The 26,309-nt window shown below is 44.5% G+C and overlaps 2 protein-coding genes and 1 long non-coding RNA gene across 3 annotated transcripts in view; 1 reads left to right on the top strand and 2 right to left on the bottom strand.

Annotated features, from left to right (window-relative positions):
• Positions 1-10,678, bottom strand: part of fmn2a (formin 2a) — a 41,207-nt gene extending 30,529 nt beyond the window's left edge. The window contains 5 exon segments of the mRNA XM_089012757.1: positions 105-380; positions 382-851; positions 2,520-2,663; positions 4,981-5,138; positions 8,561-10,678. Of these exon segments, the coding sequence (XP_088868883.1) occupies positions 105-380; positions 382-851; positions 2,520-2,663; positions 4,981-5,138; positions 8,561-10,442 (2,930 nt within the window). The 5' untranslated portion in view covers positions 10,443-10,678.
• On the top strand, positions 10,324-22,410 carry LOC148889741 (uncharacterized). The gene is made up of 3 exons (XR_016116979.1): positions 10,324-10,460; positions 20,127-20,320; positions 22,275-22,410. It is a non-coding gene; the product is annotated as an uncharacterized LOC148889741 (long non-coding RNA).
• chrm3a (cholinergic receptor, muscarinic 3a) lies at positions 13,677-22,383 on the bottom strand. Its single transcript, XM_089012773.1, has 2 exons — positions 22,243-22,383; positions 13,677-16,509 (listed from the first exon to the last, which is right to left on the bottom strand). Exon 2 carries the CDS (start codon positions 16,488-16,490, stop codon positions 14,577-14,579), a length of 1,914 nt encoding a protein of 637 aa, XP_088868899.1. The 5' UTR covers positions 16,491-16,509; positions 22,243-22,383; the 3' UTR covers positions 13,677-14,576.
• Positions 22,411-26,309: the final 3,899 nt, after the last annotated feature.

Below are 26,309 nucleotides of genomic sequence, written 5' to 3'. Positions count from 1 at the left end.
CTCACAGTATGCGGCAGATGTTTATCTTAAGTGGACAAGTTTCCTCTCTCCGACGTGGGGAATAAGTCGGTGCCAGCGATGCCTATCTGTCTTTGTGTTCTTACTTTTTAGCGTGCAGCTGAATGCGCGTCCAGTAAAGGGGCTTCATAGGCTTGGGGGGCTCAATCACAGCTTTGGCAGGGGCGGTTTCCCGGACCATCTTGGAGAACCCGGGGCCCGGCGGTGGTGGCCCCATTCCGGGGGGCGGGGGCGGTGGTGGCGGTGGGCCCATACCTGGGGGAGGCGGAGGTGCCATTCCAAAACCGGATGGTGGAGGTGGCGGTGGGGGACAGGATCCTAGTCCAGGTAAAGGTGGTGGAGGAGGGGGGACGAGGTCCAAGTCCAGGTAAAGGGGGGGGAGGAGGAGGACAAGGTCCAAGACCAGGTAAAGGTGGTGGAGGAGGGGGACGAGGTCCAAGTCCAGGTAAAGGCGGGGGAGGAGGAGGACAAGGTCCAAGACCAGGTAAAGGTGGTGGAGGTGGGGGGCAATGTCCTAGTCCAGGTAAAGGCGCAGGAGGTGGAGGTGGTATCGTCTCGTTTTGCCGCCTCTGTTGGCACGTGCAGACGAAGCCGTCGGGTTTCGGGAGGCCGTTGTTTCCATCCATCTTGAGCCCATCTCCCATCGGAGAGGTCTGGACAAACGCCTCACGGTTCCTGCCATCATCGCCGCTGTCTTTCGTCGAGGAAATCTGCTGATTCTGAAGCACGGCCACCTTCACGCGGAGGTCCAGGATGGTCTTCTCCAGTTGGGCTATGACGCCACCGTCGTCCTCGGACGAAGACTGCGCTGACCTCAACCTGGTAGGTTCCGTCTGTCGGCGCACAAGAAACCATGACACAGTCAAATATACAGTACGGAACAGATTCATCAGAAGACCGTAGCCTCAACTTTAGCGAGCTGAGGCGCAACAACAAAAAAAAAAAAAATTCACAAAAGGTACACTGAAATAATAATGATCTTGTCTGACTTTACCAACAAACTGACATGTTATGATACCATGGTCTGTTGAAAATAAACCAAGCGGCAGGTTCTCAACACGGAAAATGACAAATCGGGTCCCTATCAACACTTCTACCGTACTGTGTCATGCAAATGAGAAAGAATAACACATCCAAGCGTGTAGATTGGCGCACTTTTCTCGACATCTCATCTATTATCTTCTAGAACAGTCCCCAAATACCCCAAAATCAAAGAAAGAGCCAATTGTAAGCTACACGCGGGTCAACAAAGTATCCAATGTCTAGACTTGGTCAGACCTCATGGCTCCAGACTGGATGAGTGGGATAGCCAGAGATTTGACCCCAGAGACAGTGAGTCTCTCGTTGGGCCTCAGATGAGGCGAGGCGATGGGGCAGGGGTGGACCACCACCACCACAACACATTTGCAACTTGTGGTCACATAGTTGAACAGGAAAGAGAATGTTCAGCCATTTCTATTAGTTCTTGTACTAAACAAGGAGTTGGTGGGAGGGCGGCCGCAGTGCTTGGCCAAATGAGACAAGACTGACCTCTGGTGGAAAGTTTTGGATTTTGATATTGAGTCACTATATTAGCGGATTAGCGCTCATGTTCTCAAGGCCGGCTGGGGTGATCTGGCCGCCAAAGGTGGCCAGATTTGGTGTGTTAAAAATGTAGAGGGAGGGCAATCTTGGCAGACGTTCTTTCCATATAACAACAATAAATGTCAATACATTTCAGCGATTCATTCTGCGTTTAACATCTGCTTTTTTTTTTTTTATTAGAATTTCAGCTATCTTTAGCATGTATTTTGGTTCATTTGTATATTAAAATTGAATTGACATTGAAAATTGAAATTGAACATTAACTTAACTTCACTTTAACACAAATAATTTTTTCGGAACTGGTGAACATAATAATTGTTGCTTTGTTGATTGTCGCCATTTTATAATAATAATAATAATAAATTTGATTTCTAAGCGCCTTTCAAAACTCTCAAGGTCACTTTACAGTCACAGGATAAGTTTTTCTGTGGGTGAGCAGCGGCAGCCACATGCGGCAGCGTTCACTTAACTCAGAAGTAACTCAAATAGACAAAAAGCGAGCTAGCTATACAGCTAATAGATATCTAATAATAATAATACATTTCATTTATCAGAACCTTTCAAACTGTCACGGTCACTTTACAGTCACCGGATAAGTAATAGATAGCTATCGAGATAGCTAGATAGCTATACAGCTAATAGCTAGCTAGCTATACAGGTAATAATTATAGAAATTCTTTTTCTCCATTTTTGAAAATTGGGGGACTCGTTCAGTCAATTAGTCATGTACTAATTTGCTGTTCCTAATTGAGCCGCTGGAGGCCAGCATTTAGCACACGCTGCTGCCCAATGTATTCATTCTACAGACGTAATTGATTTTATGACGGAGGCTGCGGGCCGGATAAAAATTGACCACGGGCCGGATTTGGCCCCCAAGCCAGACTTTGGATGTTTTCCACCCCCCGGATGCTACCAACCTGAGGTTGAGATGGTACTTCTGACTGAGTCTTCAAAGGTAATCTGGAAGTTTGTGGTCTGGTCGGTGTTCTTCCACCGTAGAGCTCCCATAGGTGCGACGACACCGGCAGCCCCACGGTGGCCCATGTGTACAGCTGCTCCCCCTGCGTGCATAGTGACAGATACATGGACCCTTCTCATCACATAGAACCAAACTGTACTTTCCATCCATCCATTTATTTATGCATTTCATTTGATTTATTTATTTATTCATTCCTTTTGTGTCGTGCTTATCCATTAACATTGCCATTAGGTGACCTATAGCTTATCGAGGGTCACAATGGATTTGTAGATTGTCACTTACTGGCCACATAAATGCTAACCCTTTAGCCTAATGCACTTTAATAATAATAATAATAATAATAATAATACATTTTGTGTTGATCCTCCCCTCTTTCATCTAGAACTGCTTCATGTCACAAAGACGGTACAGAAAGTGCTGAAAAATGAATGACTGTCTTTGTGTTGTCATATTATTTGTTACGTATTTTTTTAATTTATTTTTTTTTACTTTATGTTACTCTACTTCTATTGGCGCGTATCCTGTGACTGTAAAGTGTCCTTGAGAGTTTTGAAAGGCGCTTATAAATGAAATGTATTATTATTATTATTATTATTATTATCATCATCATCATCATTATAACGTACAATAGCTATCTGGCTGGCTATCTATCTATCTGGCTAGCTATTAGCTATCTATTAGCTTGCTAGCTTTCTATTTGTCATGCTATTCTATTTGAGTTACTTCCGGGTTGAGTGAACGCTGGCGCGTGTGGCTGCCGCTGCTCACCCACAGAAAAAAATATCCTGTAACTGTAAAGTGACCTTGAGAGTTTTGAAAGGCACTAAAAATGAAATGTATTATTATTTTTATTAATTCATTTATAAGCGCCTTTCAAAATTGTTGAGGTTACAATTAATAATAATAATACATTACATTTTAAGGACCTTTCAAAGCTCTCAATGACACTTTAGTCACAGACAAGCACTGGTACTAGAATAAATAAAATAAATCACAAATACAATAGTTAAAAATAGAAACGAGAGAGCTACACAGAAAATGCCATTTTGAATTGTTGTAAAATAGAAGTAAAATAAAATAGCTTTCTTCTCAGAAATATAAAATCTGTAGCTAAGATGATTTTTTTTTTTTTACTTTGAATAAACACCCTGTGCTTCAATTATATTTAACAAAAAGCACAGCTCATGTTTAATAGCGCCGCTAAGCTAATTAATTTCAGCCACTTATGCTTCATATCCCCTGAAGGGAATTAAACGTTCCATTTTTTCCCCCACGGCCATCGCATGATGCTAAAACCTTTGCATCTATATCCAATATGCACAGTATGAGTTTGAAAAAAGTGAAAAACTGAACGCACGATCCTCCCCCCGTGGTCATTTTTGGCAAAACTGACTCATTGAATAATGAATGACTGCTCCAAACCGCAGACTGATTTTTTTTTTCTTCCTCTGGGATGACAAGCAATGGCTAAACTAGCATGTAGAGCGCTTACATAACATGGTGTGCTAGCAGATGGTCCACGCGAGCATCGGCGATTGTGCGTTTTAATCCAGTCATGCGCGGAAAAGCCGTGAATGTGGATGAGTGTGTTTCAGGATGGCGCTTTTCTGTCAAACCACAATGTCTTGCTTTAAGACGCACGCGTGGCCGCAAGGGATGATTTTCAAAAGCTAAGATGTGCTATAGCATGCTTGGAATCATTGAAGAGTAAAAACAAAAATCTAAATCATACACTTGTAATTATTTATGGACAAATTTAGACAATAATGCTGAATATCTACCACAGGGAGGAAAAAAATGCCCATATATATTATGCTAACGATTAGCTATATCGCCTAGCAAACAGAAGAAGCGTTTTGAGACCTAGCGAGCTGAATTCAGAAGCGCCTATTAGCAACATGTGTACTCAACTGATGTTTATCTCATGTTTAAGCGTTTTAACAGATACCCACCGCCCCGCAAAAAAAAACATTTATATATACCATTCATATACATGGGACTCTGTAATATTGCCCATATTTATGTTGCTAGCGATTAACTACATAAACTAGCAAACAATAAGCGTTTTGAGACCTAGCTAGCTGAAAGAATTCAGAAGCGACTATTAGCAAAATTTGTACTTCATCAAGTACGTTGAACTCTTTAGTTTCAGAATATTAGCCAAGTAATTGCTAACGATTAGCTACATAGCCTGGCAAACAGAAGAAACGTTTAGAGACCTAGCCAAAAGAATTCAGAAGCGTCTCTCGTAGCAACATTTGTACTGAACAAGCGTATCTCTTCTTTTTCAGAGCTTTAACTGACTGCAAAAAATATAGATATAAAAATACCATTCAATACAATATGTTTGGCTAACACCTTAACGAAACACAACATGCTAGCGGCGGCGATGGTCGTACGTTAAAAGCGGGCTTGGCGTCGCCTCGACGGGCCCCTCCGTTGTCGCTAAAGGGATGCAGGAGGCCCTGAGTCAACATTCGCCCGCACATTTCCTTGGCTTGCTCTTCTGACGAGCCGTCCTCCTGGTTCATACACAGCCTGTCCAGCAGAGCGCGGCCTGAAGACACATTCCCATTAGTAGCAACATTATTGGTCCCAGGATGGGACCAACGTCGTCTTTCAGAAACACAATTCGGAATCATATGAGGAGTTGATGACAGCGGCTTATTTAAAGGACAACCGACAAGTCGTTTTTGGATTTTTTAAGGATACTTTAAGTCATGTTTATTGGTGTTTTGCATTTGACTAAAAAAGATGCTAAAAAAAAAAAAAAAAAAAAAAAATGGTGTCGCTTGTCCTTTAAAATAGACTTGAGACTTTAGAACGGTGATAATGAAACACTTGCACGCTAATTTCTGCCGTGCTATGTTAAGTTGTGAACGATGGAGTGTAAAGCCCCCCCAACTAAACTGCTCCAATGTACTTATTATAAAAGTTTATACAATTGCAGGACTTTCTACAGTATTAATCAGGGGAAGGGGGGGGTGTTGAAATGACTAATTTAATAAGATTTTAATAATAAGTGTATCGAAGCATACGCACATCCTAAGTTATCGGAGGGTGCACATACTTTTGAAGATAGCGGAATTCCACTTCACAAAATGAAGGTTAATGATGATGCTTTGTTTATTTTTTTCCCTTTTAATATTACTTTGCGTTTTGTTCTCAACTTCAACTAGGAGTGACCTGACCCTTGAAGCAAGCATGCTGGGAATCTGAACGAGCGCAAGAATATGTAGGACTTTAAAAAACATTTTTTAATGAGTTGAAGTGTTTAGAGGACACAGCAGGGGTTATTTATTCGTTTATTTATTTGTGTACTTGTTTGTCTGTCTATCTGCCTGTTTATTTATTCATGTATGTGTAACGGAGTTGTACACTTAGGTTATTAAATTATGAAGGAAGTGACGCAACGGCGCACAGTGTGGCACTATGTCCCGCCCATAGTTTCCAGAACAATCTCGAGGAGATTCAGGGTGAGTCGCAATTTTCTGTTGGTCTTGATTAACGCGCATTTTCATGACAATATCTTATTTTGTTTCCCCTTTTTTACTGTCTAGTGTTATCTAATTAGTTCCCTTATTCATTCGAGTCCAGATTACTTTTTGTGTCATTATTTACTTCACGTTTTGTCGAGTGGAACTTAGCTTCATAGTGCTTTTCTATTGCGCAGTTAATCACAAGACGAAACCCATGCGACTTCACCCATCCCTTCTGCCATACTGTGTTGCAGGTAATAATTGTTTCATTTCGTTTTTATTGAACAATATTTAGTTTCTTGTGTCGTGTTTCATTTGCCCGTGAGTGTCCGTGGCTGGTTGAACTGTGCGCCAGCCATTACAAGCGCACCGCGTGTTCTGCCGAGTCTCCGCCCATGATGCGTTCAGGGACATCTTGTAAATAACAGTGAACTTGTGTTGTATTCTCTTTTTCTGTAAATAACCACTATACGATCACACGTTGTTAATTCTGTTTTGTTATCTACAATGTTTTGCATTTGAGAACAATCTCGAGGAGATTCAGGTTAATCACAAGACGAAACCCATGCGACTTCACCCATCCCTTCTGCCATACTGTGTTGCAGAAATAAAAGAAATAAAAAGACACATCCACGCGTCTCGTCTTCATTAATACGGCAGCATCGTGGGGATGAAGACAGTCACTGTTGTGACACCCGTCACATATGTTTACTTATTTATTTATTTATCAATTTGGTCATTTATTTATTTGCGTATTTATGTATTTATGTATTTAGGTATTTATTTATGTGTTTGTTTATTTATTCATGCATTTGTTGATTTATGAAGTGATGTATTTACTTATTTAAGTACATATTTATTTAGTTATTTATGTATTTATCAATTTACCCATAATTTATTGATGTATTTGTGTACTTGTTTATTTGTCTGTCTATTTACTTATTTATCTATTCATTTATCTATTTATTTGTTTATTTAATTCAATTTACCCATTATTTATTTATGTAATTGTGTATTTATGTATATATTTATTTTATTTGTTGTTTATTTTCTGAATGATTTTGCTGTATTTTCACCAAAGAGTAACGGACATTTCTGTTACACCATTTCTCCAGGAAGGATCTTGCAGCATCTTTCCAAACAGAATTAATTAATTAGAATTAAGTAATTTTGCATCGCCAAATTTATCTTGCAGCTCCTGAAGCGGTCGTTGCGAAATTGTGCAAATATCATTTGAAGAGACATTTGCGCGCATAGCCTAATTTCAAGCAAAGTCTCAAACACTATTCCAGTCCCCCCCGAAAAAGAAAAAAAAAATCAAGTTGAATAAAACGAAAGGGGAATAATGTCAATGTTTCCACCCGGTTGACTCTCTGGCAAATCTTGGCGGTTCTGCTTCCCCACTTTGACGTCTTCCCTCCTCGGGGGGCTGCGTGTGACCTGGAACGCTACGCACATTCCGCAGCATCACATGCAGAGCTAACGGGCTACGTGGCGAGACCACGCGCACCCTCGCACCACGTTGAGGCTAGTTCCAGTCTTGAGATTTACACCAGGGAAAAGGACGCTCGCGCTAGTTGTTATTTCAAACAATGCACCTCTTTGTCACATGAAATTTGACATGACGTCACGTCATGACTCATATTTGCCACGCAGATAACGTGTCACTTTGGTTTAGCGTCTCCGACGATGCATTGTGGGTAAATCGCCATGTCGGCGGCGGAAAACAGCTGAGCTTATTTCATGCATCAGAAGAGGAACAAGGTCGCATTGTTTACATAGACAGGCCTTATAATGGCGGACAGTCCATAGAGAACTGAAAGTTTTTTGGTGGACAATCAGATTTTTGAACGATCATTTTTCTGAACGGGATACAATTGCCAGGTGTAGAATTAACATTTTTAAAATAGGGTCTGGAGCTCGTGGTCGTAAGTTGAGCCAGTGTCGTAAATCGGATGTTACCTGTATTGAGTGTTTTGTTGTTGTTGTTTTGAATTCAAGATGGCGCCGCATGAGTGCCTGCCTTTACAGCAGTTCCTGTATTTTGTTTTTCTACTTCTTCCTTTCATCACTTTGCTGCTATGAAATGTAAATTTCTCCACTGCAAGAATAATAAAGGCGAATCTAATCCAATGGAATCATGATTTGTGGGCTACAAATGATGAAAAGTTCACACAACATACTTTTTGTTAATTGTGTGTGAGCGTGTGTGTGAAATTAAAAAAAAATATTACGTGGCATAACAATGTGTCATGATTTCAAATTGCAAAAACAAGCCGGTGTCGTCAATGACAATCATCACCTTCAAACACACTAAATTTAGCCATCCAAAAAGTCTAAAATCCCATTTATGTAATTTATGCCCCCCAAGCCTATGAAGCCCCTTTACTGGACGCGCATTCAGCTGCACACTAACAAGTAAGAACACAAAAAAACCCAAGCTACATCTGAAACTAGATTTTTGAGAATCACAAACAACATCTGCTTCATCGCAACTCACCAGAAAAGATGTCCAGATAGGAAGCTGCCCCCCTGGAAGACCTGGAGTGCCCATAGTGGGCTCTCCTGGACCCCAGCGTCCAGTAAGCGCCGCCACCGGTCGCTCCGGTCTCCGTTTGTCCTGGTTCCAAGAAGACGGCGCCATCCCCGCCGTCTGGTTCTCCGTCCCAGTCAGCCGACGTGCCCAGCGGACCGGCGATGGAGCTTGACCTCTGCTTGCGGACCCTGAGTCCTTGGTGGATGTCTTCGGGTTCCCCCGAGTCGGTCCTCCTGGGGACGCAGGGGCTGGTGAGCGGAGAACCGATGGGCGAGGTGAGTTGCCTGGTGGTGGTCTTGATGTAGGAAGGGTAAACTGGAGGGTAGAGTTTGACGGTGGACGGCGAGATGGCCGACGTAGATCTGGTCTGGTTCTCGGCAGTCATCAGGCTGATAGAGAGGCTACCGTTCTTCCTCAGAGACGAGAAGTCACGTCCGGAATTGTGGTCTTCTGAAGACAAGACCATGCTGTTGGCTCTTTTGTGAGTGACCACGGGGGTCGGACCTCCGGGTGGGACCCGGTTTGCCGGCGTGCCTTGAGCAGTCGTGTTATCTGGACTGCGGCGCGGGACCAGGATCTCCAGGTCATCCTCGGCACTCTCATAAGAGGAGGGGGTGGTGGTCAAAGTGTCCGGGAAGCTGTAGGAGCTATTGGTCTTTGGGAAAAGACTTCCGCTCTCCGTGTCCGGCGCGGAGGACGGCGGCCCGCTCTCGTTCGGCGATTCGGGCACAGACCGAGCCCGAGACGTAGGCGCTGATCCGTTCTCTGGTTTTTCGTTCGGACAGGAAGGGATGTCCTCGTTGAAACTCAAAGCTTGATGGGATAAAAGCTTTCCAAGAGGACTGCTTCTCCGGAACGTCGGGTCTTCGCGATGGATCTTCATTGCTTGTCGGATGTCCGACAGAAGATCGTCGGTGTCTGCGGCCGCCGAGTGGAAACTATAGACCTCCGCATCGGCTTTGTGGCACCAGTCGTCGGTGACAGATCGCCGGCTTCCTGACGTCAAGCGGCTCAGATCGGCCTCAAAATCCGACAGAGTTCCCGTTTCATCAGCGGATAAGCTGGTCCCCGTTCTGGGTTTAAGGTCCGCTTTTACTGACCTTTCATCATCCAGCAAGTCATCCCTGGACAATCCTTTGGCCTTGGAAGTCCTTCTGAGCTTCATCCCGGAGAAGACCGAAACCTTGGAATCCGACTTGGATTTCCTCTCTTCCCCTTTTCCGGCCTTGTTGGACTTTTTGGATTTCTTCTCGGCTTCCCTGTCGCCGAGCCGGCACGAGGCATCTTTGCCTCCCGTCTCGTTACTTCCTTTCTTCTGTTTGGCTTCCTGGTTGCCCATGCTGCGTAGCAGGCGGACCCCCCTGGCTAAGAGTCCGTTGTGCTGGGGCGGAGGGCGGGCATCCGACCGGGACTCCTCCGCGCGGGTTCCTCGGCCAAATCCCGGCTGCTTGCGCAGCGCCGACGTGGGCAGCCGCGAGGACGCTGTCGCCGGTGACGACGACAGGAGGCGGAGACTGTCGGTGACATCCGTGGGCTGGCCTCCCCTCCCGGTCGGGGCTTCACTGGCGCTCTGATCCTTCCCCTCCCTTCGCTCCTCCTGCCAGGCCCCATCCACTCCCCTCCATTCCCATCGGTTGCATAACGGGCTGCTGTTGGAGCGAATGCGCCGATGCTCGGGAAAAGCGAAAAGGTACGGCGCGCGAGGCTGTTGCTGAGCTCCCAAGGAGGGCCGCTGGCGGCGCGGGACTCCGACGGCGCTGCTCTTCCGTTTGCTTTTGAAGGTGCCGGCGATGAAGCTCTCTTTGAGGAAAGGCACTTGGGTCTCCACCGTCTGAATGCTTTGCATGATAGCGTCACTCTCCCGGCGAGTTTGGCTGATGTGAAGAAAAGAAACAAGAAACACACCTTTAGCTGATTCGTTTGGTTTGAGGGGGAAAAAATGATGCAGTTGGAGCTTTAAGTGGTGAAGAATGACAGTTGACCGCCCAACTAATCACCGTTACCAATATTAACATTTGAATCCATTTGAACAATTCTGATCATGATCGATCTGAAAGGCTTTTAATGTCACTATTTTGAAGTAGTTTTTTGAAGCAGTTTTGGTCATTCATATCAGAACGTTTCTGAATCTATTGATTGTATATAAAGCGTGGACTAAACTATTGAGTAACCTTTGCTGTCCGCATGTCGAAGAGGCCGTAAATAGCACACCTACGTGTGCTATTTACATTTTTATTGGTGTTTTGCATTTGACTAAAAAATATCAGCTTGCCTGGGTATTTTAGATGCTATAAAACGTTTTTCTGATATCAGGAAACAAAAAAATGGTGTCAGTTGTCCTTTAAAAAAAGCAGCATACTCCAACTCTAATAATCACGACGTACTTTGTCTCTGTCCGTGTTTAAAATCTCACTGAAGTGTACCGAGAAGACGAAAAACAAGCCCACAACTCTGACAAATACTACTACTAATAATAATACATTTCATTTCTAAGCGCCTTTCAAAGCTCTCAAGGACACTTTACAGTCACAGACAAGCATAGGTATATAATAAATAAAATATAATCACAAATATTTACATCTATTTTGATTGTACCTAGAAAAACCGTGTGCAGTAAAACATGGGCGTTAACCGCCAGTCAGTATAAAACTGTGACAAATTCAACAAAGTCCAATTCCTCCTTTTGTCACAAACGCCGTTCGTCCGTTTTTAAATTACATTTGAATATGAAAGATAATGAAAAGAGAAAAGAAAAGTCAACTTGCCTGGACTGGGATGCAAAACAGCCCGAGTGGAAGAAAAACAACACAAGCAGGGTGTTTGTCCTCTTCTCACAAGGCTCTCCTCAGCCGTGGGTCACATGAAGTTGGTGTTTGGCTCATCACATGTCTGCTTTGCTGGGCCATCTCCTATTAGGACACCCCCCCACCCACCACCAGCACCACCGCCGCCCTTCCCATTAACTTGATCAACAGTTATGGCTACGACAACAACGTTACACTCGTGGGAGAAATATAATATGGGAGCATATTTGTCGGGGTGCTGAGTCACATGGTGGAGAAAGCTGAAGATCCCTTGAGAAGACGACCTTTTAAGGCCGTCCCATGAATCAAGAGTGCAGGTGAAGGCATTCTCCAATCAGCTGTGGGCAACCTTCAACAAGCTCACGGATGGATTTTGCTTTGGGGAAAAAAAAAAAATCACACAACACAACACCGCCCAAAATAAAACAAAATGGGAGAAATACATATTGAGTGGTGCAACTTCTCGTTACATTTTCACTCATCTGACATTCAATCATCTGTTCCAATGCTTTTTATTTTATCTGTCTAGTTAGCAAATTAAAAAATGAATACATAAACATAAATGAATACATAAATACACAAATAAAATATTGTTTTCATTTATAAATGCAAATAATGCAATTTTCCCCATTGTGGTACTATTAAAGACTATCTTGCTAGCTCGCTCACTATCTACCTATCTTGCTAGCTATCTATCTATCCATCTTGCTATCTAGCTCGCTATCTACATATCTTGCTATCTAGCTCGCTATCTACATATCTTGCTAGCTAGCTCGCTATCTATCTATCTGGCTGGCTGGCTAGCTCGCTATCTATCTATCTATCTATCTATCTATCTATCTATCTATCTATCTATCTATCTATCTATCTAGCTTCTAGCTAGCAATCTATCTAGCCAGCTAGCTCGCTATCTACCTAGCTATCTAGCTCGCTATCTACCTTGCTATCCATCCATGCAGCTGGTCATTTATTTAAAACATACACCCCCAAAAATATTTGACTCCTAACAAACCCCATACTCACCATCATTATTAAATGATCAGAAGTGTTTTCCGTCGTTATGCCATGCACAATTTAAACAGCAACACCATGAGCGTCTATTTATAGCAATTCCAGTAGATTACGGCTAGATGGTACTAGCGCATATCCCACTTCCTTTTCAGACCGAATCAAAACAAAATAACGGCTGGAATTATTAACACAGCGCTAGTTTGTGCCACAATCAATTTGCACCATTTATTGACTTTAAAGATGAATATGATTGGCATACCAGAAACGTAACAAAAAGACATTAGTGTTCACGGTGTTTACATTCCCAATATATCAGAACAAACACTCCCCCAACGATGTAAAAAAAAGTCTCCGTGTTGAATGCATATCAAATACAAGTGCTGAAATATTTATTTGTCTTCTCTATATGGTACATAAAAGTAGAATTGCATCTGTCCGTCCACGCTTTTCTACAATATGACACGGGACTAAAGTGCTGCAAGCAGAACACAAAGATGGATACAACAGAAGCTGTCAATCATACGTCACATTCCCTTTTTTAATGCGAACAAATGTATATCATTTTTCAATCCCAATCGACTGACTGGTTGCTAGTCGATGTTTCCGATGGATTTATTTTGATTACTTCTTTTATTTCTTTGTGAAAAATTATCTCATATAAGACAATTCGATACGTAACTGAGTTCTGACGCATACGGGAAATTAAGCATAGTTCTGCCATTGACCGACAACCAGTCCAAGATGTGAAAAGTATAAAAAAAATAGCAATTTAACGCAATACAGAAAATGGATTCTCAAGCTACGTTTTGTGATTTGTGAAATTGTCAGTGCCCCCCCACACCCACCATTCATTCATTTACGACACGTAGGTGTGCTATTTACGGCCTCTTCGACATGCGGACACCAAAGGTTACTCAATAGTTTAGTCCACACTTTATATACAATCAATAGATTCGGAAACGTTCTGATATGAATAAAAAAACAATAAAGCTATAAATAAAATACAAATTAAAACGTCACTTACTTTTTTTGCCCTCCCCTGAACCGCGTCTCGGGTTGTGAAGGACGAGCTAAATTGGAAGTGAGCATGTTATGTCCCCCCCCCCCTCACCGCTAGAGGTTGCCCGAGTTCCACAGCGAAACAAAACAAACAAAAAAGAGCCATCGAATACCGACAAAAGTATGACAGTAAAAAGTGGAATAAAGTGTCATGTGAAGGAAAATCGACATTTGTGTGTGTGTGTGTGTGTGTGTGTGGGGGGGGGGGGGGGGGGGGGGGGGGGGGGCCTTCGGGCGGGGTTTGGGGTGTATGCAAAAGTACACGAACAGAATATCATCATTAGTGTCATAATTATCATCATCACAATAACGTCAAGTACACAAACACAACCGGAAGTACTCGTCGCGGCCATTGTTTTTCCAAAGCACAACCATCACATTGAACACAACAGCGGCTTACTGACTGCGGTGCCACACGAAAAAAATGACTTCTTATTTTGAGTAAATAAGAAAACTCTTTTTTTTTTCCAACCGGCTCAAAAGTTCAAGATGAAAAGCATAAAAATAAAAGCTCTGGTGGACGCCATTTTGTATCCCGCCTAACACAAGTTGTATCATAATAGGAAGGCAACGCGCAGAAGATTTAATGACAAAACAAACAAAGAGAAAATAACATGCCGGTCCAAAAGTCAAGGCCCAGTTAACACAACACACAGCTTGTCTTGGCTTTTGGTGAAAAATTACAGATGCAAAGTTTCGTTTGCTGACAAAGGCAAAAGCACTTGACTCTCAACGTTACAAATGTAACGAAAGACAAAGCGACAACGGAAAGAACCGACCAGCCCTAACCGCGTGACAAAGCTTTCTTTTTAACCTCCACTCAATTGCACTTTACTGCTCCAGCCCATCACAAAAGATGTCGAGTTCCGTTTTAAAGCCCTTTTCAAACGCCCGGTTACTCAAAGATAAACAAACTGACACGAGTCCTTCCAGAAGAGATAGTCGTGTTGCGTTAGCGGATCCCACCTCGTGCGGACCTTTTTGCGTTCCACATGGACACGAGCACATACATTGAAAGTCTGCCCAAGACAAACTCCCGAACGAAGCCACCCACAGAGGCTTCTCCTTATTCATTTTATGCATCAAACAGCTCTTCCCCGCGTCTCTTACGTGGACTCGCTGGGAAGCCTCCGGTGGAACACCGCGGATCGCCTTTGCTGGAACTGCAGCTTCCTTCGTTTTTTCTGGTCCCAGCGGCACAGCAGGATCATCTTAAAGGTGGTGCGGAAGGTCTTGTTGCACAGGGCGTAGCACATGGGGTTGACGGTGCTGTTGACGTAGCATAGCCAGTAGCCCACGGCCCACAGGGTTTTGGGAATGGACGCTTCGGAGAAGGCATTGATCAGGACCATGATGTTGTACGGCGTCCACGTGATGATGAACGCAAAGAGAATCGCGCTGAGAGTCTGAGCTGCCTTCTTCTCTTTCACTAAGGACATCCGTTTTCTCTTGGAGATCCGAGTCCGAGCTCGGACGGCAAAACGTTTGGCGAGAGCCGCCTCTTTGAAAGACATCGGGACCGAGGAGGATTTGGCGGACATGTCGCCGGCAGAAGAGTCGGGGAGCGCTGCCGTCGCGTCGTCCGCAGATCGAGAGTTGGAGTTGACCCGCATGGTCGGCAAGGACTGGATTTTGCGCGAGCAGAAGCGTTGGCGGTAGCGGTTTTCAGCGTTGTTAGCCGCATCCGGACTGGGGGCCGCGCTGGTGTTTGTAGCTACGGCGGCCAGGCCGTCTCGGTTGTATTGCGCCCCCCTCAGAGGGTCCTGTTCTGAGGCTCGGTCCAGGTCCTGGCAGGAAGCGAGCTGGGAGTTGACAGCCGCCTTGATGCCGGGGAGGCTGAGGACGATGGAGAAAATGGCGTGGCTCTCTCGCCCCCCGCAGTCTTCGTCATCCGACGAGCCCGACTGGTCCAGTGAGATGGCGTGATCGATGTTGTTCCAACTGTCGCTACTGCTTTGGTCGGGATCCCGCTCTCCTTGCCTCCAGGGTTGAACCCCGGGCCAGCAGTGCAGGCGGCCGACCAGGTCCCGACACGCGCTCTTTCTTTGGGACAACCTGGTCAGCTCGTAGCTGTTGCAGCTTCCGGCACTCCCGGTTTGACGAGCAAAACGGGCTCGATCCAGCCCGCCGTTACCGTTTCTCGCCGCCACCCCGCCGCGGGCCCCGGAACCCTGCAGTCCCGCTAACTCTTTGGAGCGGTTTTCCGTCTCCTTGTAAATGCGCCAGTAAAGAACGCTCATGATGCTTACGGGCAGGTAGAAAGCCGCCATGGCCGTGCAGAAGGTTATTATGGGCTGCTGGAGGAACTGAATGTAACACTTATTCGCCGGCACTGTCCTTTGACCCTCAAAGTACTGCCACAGAAGGATGGCGGGGGCCCATAGAACCAAAGATACAAACCAGGCCAGGCCGATCATGATCCCGGCTCGCTTTGTGGTCCGTTTGGCCCGGTACGTCAAAGGCCTGGTGACCGAAAAGTAGCGGTCGAAGCTGATGACCAGCAGGTTCATAACCGAAGCGTTACTGGCCACGTAGTCGATAGCTAGCCACAGATCGCAGGCCCAGTTGCCCAAGGCCCAGTAATCCATCACCAGGTAGGCGGTGTAGAGGTTCATGGAGATGACCCCTATGATGAGATCGGCCACCGCCAAGCTTAGCAGGAAGTAGTTGTTGACCGTCTTCAACTGCCGATTGACCTTGAAGGACACCACCACCAGGATATTCCCGATGATGGTGACCAGAGAGAGCGTTCCCGTCAGCAGGACAATGAGGACCACCTGCCACGCCGTGTGCCCGCCCAACGGATCCTGAGCCCACGTCCCGTTTCCATCTTGCGATTGGCTCGAGTTAAAAAGCAAATTCCCCGAAGAGGAATTATCGCCCGGGGTGGTCACGTGAAAGACCAACCGTGGTCGATGGAAAGAAGTGCTTTGTGGGGACGGTCCTATTGCTGCTCCCGCTGCCGGGAAAGTGTCGGAAATCAGGAAGAGACCGGAGGAGTCTGTGCTGTTGGAGCTCATCGTTAGGTCCTGGCATGTTCTGATCGAGAGAAACGGTGAAAAGGGAGGACAAAGACAAGTCAGAGACAATCAAGCCAAATCTTTTCAAAATGCAGTTGCGTTAAGTGTCCACCAGGTGACGGTACAAAGCTACTTCAACTTTCATATTCGCTTACATAACGCTGCGTGTCAGAGAAATACTTTTGGACACTGTACAACAATGTTGGACATCATACATACACCACCATTGGGAATCAATATTATGCAAATAACTGCACAGGACCTATTTTATCATCCACATTCTTACCTCTCCATCGACATTTAGTATTCATAATTGACTATAGGAGTCGTCATTATTTTTCTGCAGAAGGTCTTTTTTCCATCAAAAGAGCAATTAACATCTTCACTACCATTACCGCATTCATTTGGGAATTAAAAAGCCTGTCATGGAGTGTCATTGCTGAATTTGTTCAGGTTTTTTTCTCAATGGGGGTGCAAATCAAGCTCCAGTCAGACCTCTGGCAATGTTTTCCCCTCCCACGAGGGGGAAGCATTTCCCCCTTTTCCATATTAGCGCTTTGTTCCAGCTTCAGCTGTTATTAAAGCGCTATATAAATCAATATGTTTGTATTTTTAATTGGATTTTGTATAGCTGCCCCCATTTCAAGCTCTGATAACTCCAGGCACATGTAACTTAAGAATTAACTCTCTTTTTTTTCTGATGAAAGAAGAGAGTCAAAGGTTTCTTCTTACACCGCATTGGATGTTTATGTCGTCCTAAAACTCAATATTGTGTGGCTCCTGCAATTGGAGTGAAAATGACAAAAGCCCCGCCACTGGAGTGGACACGTATTTGCACATTGCCTGGCAGTGATTTAATATTATTGTAAATTGCCAGGCAATATTTAAAGCAAAAAAAGATCCATCACAATTAAATAAATGATCTCAAATGATCCCATGTTTATATCTTTTGAGACTCTGCATATTCAATCCCAGGTGATTATTTATATGGATATTTGTGAAGACTTAGGGTCAAAAAAATTGGTTAGGAAATGGCTGGTAGTGATTAAAAACGACATTTTGCAATGCAGTCATACTTTTGTGTGCCACTAGAGGGAGCCAGCATACCAGCGGCGGTACCCATCCCTGAGCTTCATCCATCTATCGATCCATGTGGTCAAAATGAAGCCCAGCTGGTCTGGATCTGTTCATTTCGGAAAGGCCCACGAGGACAGACCGGGTCGTTATTTTTTAAAGGATATTCTGGGCACATTTCTCTTGATTTGAGTTTGTTTTAAGATTCTGAGAAAGCGCCGAACGACGCAAGCACTAAAACGCAGCCGGTGAAAGACTTGATTACTAATGGCTTGTAAGTGCTGTTTGCAATTCACTTGGAACAAACATGACTTTTTTCACAATCAAAGCAGTTTCTGGATAATTGGCGAGTAGCACAGGCTTTCGTCTTGTAATTACTATTCGCTTTGAAATATCTGTGCCATTCAAGCAAAACATTGGGCGGTAACATTTTGCTTGGTGTGTATCGTGTGCTTTTAAAGCCGATTTGACCTGGCTTTGTTCTCGGAAAGGTTAAACACAAAGGAGAAATGGAGCACCGTGACAATAAATTTGAATATGCTCAAAATGGCCGCCTGCCTAGTCATCAGGCATAATAGCAGCAAATGCCAAATTAGAATATGTGGGAAGATAATACATTGAACTGAAGACAATATCATCGTGAACACAATGCTAATCCCGACCCATTCTGCATGCTATTGCTAATTTATGTAATCACCCCATTCCTCCGAGCAGGATCATCAAGACAGGGTGAATATCCGCAGCCACTTTCAAACATCGATGGCAATTGGTACGCAGAGTTGTGATTGATTTGGCTGGCTGCACCGATTAGCATCCGCTAACCGGTGTAGCGCGTCTGATATGAAGTATTTTCCGTGGTTGATAAAATAAAATAAAATGAGAAGAATTATAAGTATCGATAGTATTATTAATCAAAAAATGTATTGTATTTCATTGTAAACACACCTGTTAAGACCTTCGCTTCACTTAGCGTTCACCACAAATTACGGAAATATTGATCCTGTTTAACATTTACAATTGTCGGCCTGACTCTTCAGGCTAATGCTACCCTAAGGCTAATGCTAATGCTTCAGGCTAATGCTACCCTCTAGCGGACTTGTAGTCAATCACACCACACTTTTTATATGAGTCGCAGTCGTAGTTATAGCAGTACAGGTTGTATCGTCTTAAAATAGTCATTAAGGATTCAGGCATAGCACTACTGAAGGCCTCAATGTGAAGTGCAATTAACTAATTCACTCCCATTCACAAATGTATTTGGGAATTGAAAATATGACATAGAACGCCATTGTTGAATTTGTTCGGGTTTTGTTTTTTTCATGATTGGGTGCCGACAAAGCGCTGGCCATGGCCTCTGGCAATGTTTTTTTTTTTCCACAAGGGGGCGGCATTTCTCTTTTTCCATGTCAGCACTTTGTTACAGCCTCAGATGTTGTTAAAGTGCTATATAAATCAATGTATTGCATTGTATTTTGGGCAGCCGCCCTCATTTCAAGCTCATATAACTCCAGACCCATATCATTAACTCATTCACTGCCAGGCATGTGCAAAAATGTGTCCCCTGCAGTGCCAGGGTTTTTGTCATTTGAATTCCAGGACCCACAGAATATTCAGTTTTAGGACTACATAAACATTCAATACAGTGTTAGAAACCCTAGACTCTCTTCTTTCATCAGAAAAAAAGAGTTAATTCCTAAATTACATAGGCCTGTAGTTATATGAGCTTGAAATGAGGGTGGCTGCCCAAAATACAATGCAATACATACATATTGACTTCAACAACAGCTGAAGCTGAAAAAAAAGCACAAACAGGGAGAAAAGGGAAATGCTGCCCCCTTGTGAAAAAAAAACTTTGTCAGAGGCCATGGCCAGCGCTCTATCGGCACACAAGCATAAAAACAAAACACGAACAAATTCGCAAATGGCGCTCTGTCATATTTTCAATTCCTGAATAAATTTGTGAATGGCAGTGAATGAGTTAAGACCTATTATTTTATTGTTCTATAAATACATACATATATATATATATATATATATATATATATCAACATCAAAGCATAATGAGATAGTGGTTGTGGAATAAAATCAGATTGATCAAATGGATTAATATTCGCAATATGATGAGTTCATGTGTCGAAAATAAGCATTTGAATGACTGGAAACTGGAAGTTGATTGTAAAATGGGACATGTTACATAAGCTAATTCGGAGTTAACTGCGCAGAACCGCCGTCGCACAGGATGCAAATTATCGCCGAGTGAGCGCGGCACAGGAAGTGCACATTGATTAATCACTCGTTGACATGGCACATATCACATTTGTGGATGCGCGTACCGTCAGAACCAAGTCCATCCACTTTTTTTCCCTTAGTGAGTTAAAATATTTATTTGTGACAAATAAGCTACACTGACAAAAAAATGCTACGTTGAATTTACTGCATTTTACTTCATTGGCGAAGTTCGTAGAGTAAAAGCAACATTTTTTGTGTGTATCTTTAACTTGTGACTGTAAAGTGTCCGTGAGATAAATAAAATGTATTGTTATTTTTATTCTTATTACAAAGGCAAAGCTCTTCCTCCCCGGCATTGGCTGCAAACCAAAAACTATGCTGACATCCCGAACCAGAAGCGAGGGTGGGACCAAGGAGTTACTGGGACCACGAATACGGACTTCAAAAGCAGGTTGACCACAAGCCTGCGGGGGGAAACCATCTGCTTGCTCTATCCTTCCAGCTGTCTCTAATCAAGATGGCAACGGGTAATCCGTCGGCGAGATCTTTGACTAAGTCTGGGCGATAACTCTTATAACATTTGCAGCTTCAGCAGATTTTCCCTTTCGGATCTGGAACGTCCGTGCGAAAATGAAATCCGAGGGAGATCCACAGTCTGTGTACCAAATCCTCGCATCCGGCCGATCGCCTGGTTTGCTTTGCTGCGTCTTGTCAGTAGCACGCACATCTTGCCGGTTTCATTCGAGGATTGCTTATGAAGCATTCTGGATTTTGCCTGTGAACCACGGACTGACCAGGAGGACGGTAGCCGCTCGGACGTTTCCATCTTCCATTCCAGAATTATACTGAAAACTGTGACCATTGGTGTACAGATGAAGGCAGAGGGACGAGGGTATATTGTAGTCCTGCGGGGGTTCTTGGTATGTCGGTCTACCATGTTTGCAGGAGACAGTCCGACTCTCCGTCGCACCCCGAAGGTGTCCGATCAGGTCGAGGTCAGGAGTGCACGGGCGATTCATCCGCATCAAACTCTCTCATCCATGTCTTGATGGATCGTGCTTACTAGTGCATCGTCATGTCAGGGCGAGGTCACGCCCAGACGCTACTTGTCGAAACATTGGGCGTATCGTTCACCGGCAACCAAGAGGCCATCTATTCATTTGTTTGAATCGGTGCGATTTAAATCAAACGTGGAAAGTGTTCCCGTTTTCTGTCATGGCGCTGCGGAATCTACAAATTCGCACCTCGGGGAGGAATAACTCTAGCGCCTTAAATGGGAGACATTTATCACTTAGCAATTACCACCTGGAAACGTTAGCCTCCGAGACAAGTGGTACGCTTCGCATCAATGGCCTCTGTTAAGGAGGCTCTTATCGCAGCATGTTTCGGAGCGTTCGGCAAAAAACACGCGACAAAAGACGCAATGTTTACGCTTTGAAAACCGGGAGGGTAACCAAGGTCGTGAGCTGAGCGGTGGAATATATTTCACGCTATGTATTTACTCCTGGAGGTTGTCAGTAATTAGCTTTCATTCCGTTTCTAACTGTTCAACAACATAACAAAACAGGAAATAGAAGGCATCGAAGCATGAGATAATCAAGAAGGCCTTTGCACTCTTTGGTACTTGGTATCAAATATAAAAGACGGGAAACGAGTGGTTAGCACGCTGGCTTCACAGTGCACTGGTCATGAGTTCAAGACCTGGTTCGGCGTCCCTGTGCCTAGGTTGAGTGTTCAAGACCTAGTCCGGCCTCCCTGTGTGGAGTTTGCATGTTGGGTTTTCTCCGGGTCCTCCGGTTTCCTCCCACATTCCAAAAAACATGCATGGAGGCTGATTGTGTACTCTGAATCATCCCTAGCTTGTGAGTGTGAGAGTGACTGGTTGTGTGTCTCGGTCTACCCTGCTATTGGCTGGCAACCAATTCAGGGTGTCCCCCTGCCTAGTGCCCGACGACTGCTGGGACAGGCTCCAGCACCCCCTGTCAACCCTAATGAGGATTCGGCGGTCTGGAAAATGGATGGATGGATGGAAACTGTCCAGAATGGGACACGCCCTACTAAATCCGCGGTGACTATTTCACCGCAGAGTCAGACTATAAAAACAGTGTCGTGACGACAGCTTGTCCAAGAACTAAAATGGCAGAGCAAAGTCTGTTCTTTATTTGTTATTTGTTCACACGTTCGGTTTCCACAACCATCCGCGGTAAGCGCGCGCCGACCGTTACGTAACGCATCATTTATTTAACGTGGCGTTTGCACATTTTGAGATATTTCGCTTCTTACGCCGTTCGTGCTTCACCTCAATGTTTTGTAAAGTACATGAAAATAGGAACCCTCTTGGAGTCAGACTGAAGTTATTCGGTGCAAGACATGACTTCTAACGGATTGTTTGGAGTCCCGCCAGTCCCTTAATACCAGGAAGCAGTTCTCCATAATTATTCTTCCTAACCTTGTTTCTTCTCCTTTATGATCCCCGGGCAGCCAGGAGTTGCTCTTTTATCGAGGTGACTCGCTTCTGCTCCTGCGATCCAGATTGGCGGAGCCGAGAGGGTTGTCGCTCTGGCACCGACGGCTCCCGGGAACAGACGGCGACTTGACGGGCGCTGGCTGCGCTACCGACACAATGCGGGGAACTGGAATCATAAAAATATTCATGAGAGTGAGAGGTGATAGCGGGTGCCAGGGATGTACGCCAGTGGAATGCCGCCAACGGCGGTTAGCTGCAAAGACTGTAGCGGATTATAAACAAAACAAAACAAAAAAAAAAACTAAATGCATGACATGAGTAATTTATCAGCACTGTATAATTTAGGTTCAGCTGAAATGATGGCAAACAAAAAAGTGAATGACTCTTTCCACTTGTTCTTTAAACAGTGCTCTTCATCAGGTTCTTCACAGGCCATGAGGACAAGACAACCTCGGACAACTGATCAAACAGTCCCCGGCCATTCCAGGGTTTGCAAAAAAAGAGACACAAATAAATATAAATCGGGCAAATCCTTTCAACGAAATGGAGTCCCGAGTGACGCTTGGCCAAGCAAAGCAACAGCCCCCGTATTTGCTAGCTAGTGTAGTGTTGTGTACGGTGACTTTAGTCTATTTCAATGACCAATCTGGATAGCAATGACTGTTTTTCGATTTGGAGGATTTTTCTGTGTTATCCTCGCTGGACAGCTCCGGGGCAATTGTGCTTTTTTTTTTTACACCTGTCACGGGTCACATTTTCACAGCCCCGCAGAGCGCCGATGCGTATGTGGAACTGCCGCGGCTTGGAATTGAAGCGGAGTTACATGGCACAGGAGATGTGAGACAATAATGTTTTCGTCAATGGATGCAAAAGCTTCGTGTTTGCTTTCAACATTTAGCTTGTAGCAGACGTGCGCATTTCATCATTATTATGATGATTATTATTATAAAATAGCAGGCGAGAAGCAAAAAGCTTTTGAGCAGCATTGGCGGCTCATGGGATTCTTCTTCTTCTTATTTTTTGGCACATTGTCAGCGACGCGGTAGGTCTCGGCTGCTGGAACTGCTTAAACATGGCGCTCGACGCCTGCGAGGGCGTAAGCGTGGCAGGAAGAGAAATCTCAGGCGCGCGGAAGAAAAACGGGGACGCGTCAAAGCGGAATGCTTCAACACGAAAGCGCTGCCTTCTTTCTTTCTTCCCCTTCCAGTAAATCTGCCATTGGACGAGGGCCAGCGCATACCTGGCAACCACTTCAAAAGGGGGCCGCATGGCAAATCAAATTCTTTTACGGTCACGCGTCAAGGTGGAACGCCGTTTGCCGCCCGCCGCCCACCCGAACGCTTACTCCGAACTTCGGAATAGCAACTCAGCGTTTTATTTTGGCGTGAGGCTTTAATTCCGCCACGTGAGTCTTTTTGCGCCTGACGGGATGAGGGGGGGGGGGGGGGGGGGCTTCGGGTGCGACGGTTTGCGCAGATGTCGCTAACGGGCAATAGCCGACGAATCCTTAAAAGGAGGTGCAAACGCGAGGGGGGAGGGGGCGTGGGAGGTGATGAGGGAGGGGGGAGTGAGCGCACACCCGCCTTCGCCGGAGTGTAAACATGCTTGAGTTTGAGGAGAGGGGTTCTTGAAACCAAACTGATCATCGGGTCGGTTTTGTGCCTGTTTGATGGATGTCGTCATTTTTTTTTTTTGGGGGGGGGGGGGGTAAAAAATGAATGCGAAGAATATTTTTCCAAGGACCCCCCCCCCCACCCATGCCATCCCAATAAATACAAACAAATGTGCACATTTTACAGTGACGACCGTGGTCCACTGGTGAAAAGGACGGCAGTGATATTACGGCGAAAAAAAAAATGTTTCATTTTAAGTAAGATTCAAGTAAGATTATGTTGAAGTTAAACTGTTCTCAACTAGAGAAGGTATTCGATTTGAATGTTCATGTTTATCTTTTCTCCCTGGAACATACTTTATTTTCTCTCTTCACTTCTTTTTATTCATCTATTTAGCTAACTCGCTAGCCATCTATTAGCTATATAGCTGGCTATCTATTAGCTAGCTTTCGGGTCAAGTGAATGCTGGCGCGCGCGGCTGCCGCTGCTCACCGATAGAAAATCTGGTCCTGTGACTGTAAAGTGACCTTGATAGTTTTGAAAGAAGCTTAAAAATCAAATGTATTATCAAAGAATTAAGATGTGTTTATTTCCATTTTAACTTTAAAATATGACAACAAATACGCTAGAGCAACGTAACCAAATGGGGCGTCACAACAACATCAGTAACACTCTGATGAAGGCGGAAGTACACGCCGAAACATATCAGCTAAGTGGCTAGCTATCTATTAGCTATCTATTATCTGGCTAGCTAGCTTTCTATCTATTTACTTCCGGGTTGAGTGAACGCTGGCTCAGTGTATTAGCTAATTATCTATCTAGCTGGCTATTAGCTCTATAGCTGTCTAAGTGGCTAGCTATATAGCTATCTGTTGGGTATCTAAGCTGGCTATCTAGCTTTCGATCCATTTACTTCCAGGTTGAGTGAACGCTGGCGCGTGTGGCTGCCGCTGCTCACCCACAGAAAACTGATCCTGTGACTGTAAAGTGACCTTGAGAGTTTTGAAAAGCACTTATAAATGAAATGTATTATTATTATTATTATTATTATTATTATTATCTGCAAAGACTGAAAGAAGCAGTAAACGCCTCCAGGCCACCAGGGGGCGATGAAGAAAAAACGCACCGATTCATCTTATCAAGCCTGAAGGCATGGCAGGCGCCCAAGCGAGGGGAGAGATGGCAAAAATAAAGAAACAAATAAATCAATAAATGAGCTAAATCACCTCCGGGCTAATACGCGCTCATATTTACGTGGGACTGATGATTTGTGGCGCGTAATCGTCGCCGTCCGCCGCAAGCGGCGGGGGACATTAGCGGAATGGAGACTGATGAAAGCCAGCCAGTTGAGAATGGACGTGAGGATGTGGCTAATACGAGCTGGGGGGAAGAAGGAAGGAAAAGCATCGACCAAGACCACCATTTCCAAATTCGGGCGGGGAAATTCAAGGAGAGGCGGGAAACTATTCGCATTAACATTTTGATTTGATCATTAATTACAATTAATTGTGAAATCGATTCATGGACAATTAATCGCCAGTGTATCAATGTGGACAAACAAGAAACATCATTTAGTAGCGTGTGCGCGTTTGCCTTTTGTTCATGTTTCAGCTGTTGTTAAAGCGCTATATCAATCAATATGGATGTATTGTCTTGTATTTTGCACAGCCGCCCCATTTCAAGATCTGATAACTGCAGACCCATATAACTTAGGAAGTAACTTTTAGAGTTTAAAGGACAACCAACGGCGACTCGCAAGCTAACTATGAGCTAACAAAGAGGGCGATTTCAGCTTGAATGTCTGTTGTTGCCTTGGACTGCAAACAGTCTCCCTGACTGAAAGACAGGTGTGAAACTCTCATCTCCTCGTGTTATTCTTGTCCATTTCTCACTTTTCCCGCTTGAACGAGGCGATTCAAGACAGATCGTCATCTAACCCCCACGCATTCGCACCGTCCAGCCTCAACGCAACGGCACAGATGTCCCGGAGTTTAAATTAAGTGCCACTAAAATGCCTGTGCCGCCACATCCTATTGTGCATAAAAAAAAAAAAAAACAATCAGACCTCAAGTACAAAATAATATTTTGCTTAAAAGGTGTCAAAGTCACCGGATATTCATTAACCGATCAGAAGCCGAAAAGTGATAAGACATCATTTGAAATAGAAACCGCGGAATTAGCATATTCACGCACGGTCATCGACATCCTGTCTTTCTGTCGGATTAAGTTTGCCGCTAAGTGACAGGTCCGTGCGCTCCTTCTCCGGTTATATCATCTTCGTGGTGGATAAAACTGAAAGAACGCTCGCTCAGAATCCCATTAAAGCGCTGAGGGTGGGATATTTTGGTGTCACCCCTCTATCATGTACGCACCCTGGAATTTGCTCAAAGTATATGTGGAGGATAGCCTGGAAAACGGGCTTGTCCTTCTTGAATA

This window comes from Hippocampus bargibanti, linkage group LG13 (genome assembly GCF_051943395.1).
Source record: "Hippocampus bargibanti isolate YZ-2025 linkage group LG13, ASM5194339v1, whole genome shotgun sequence".
NCBI lineage: Eukaryota > Metazoa > Chordata > Actinopteri > Syngnathiformes > Syngnathidae > Hippocampus > Hippocampus bargibanti.
The sequence above is the reverse complement of the archived record's forward strand: the minus strand, read 5'-3'. Positions and strand labels throughout refer to the sequence as shown.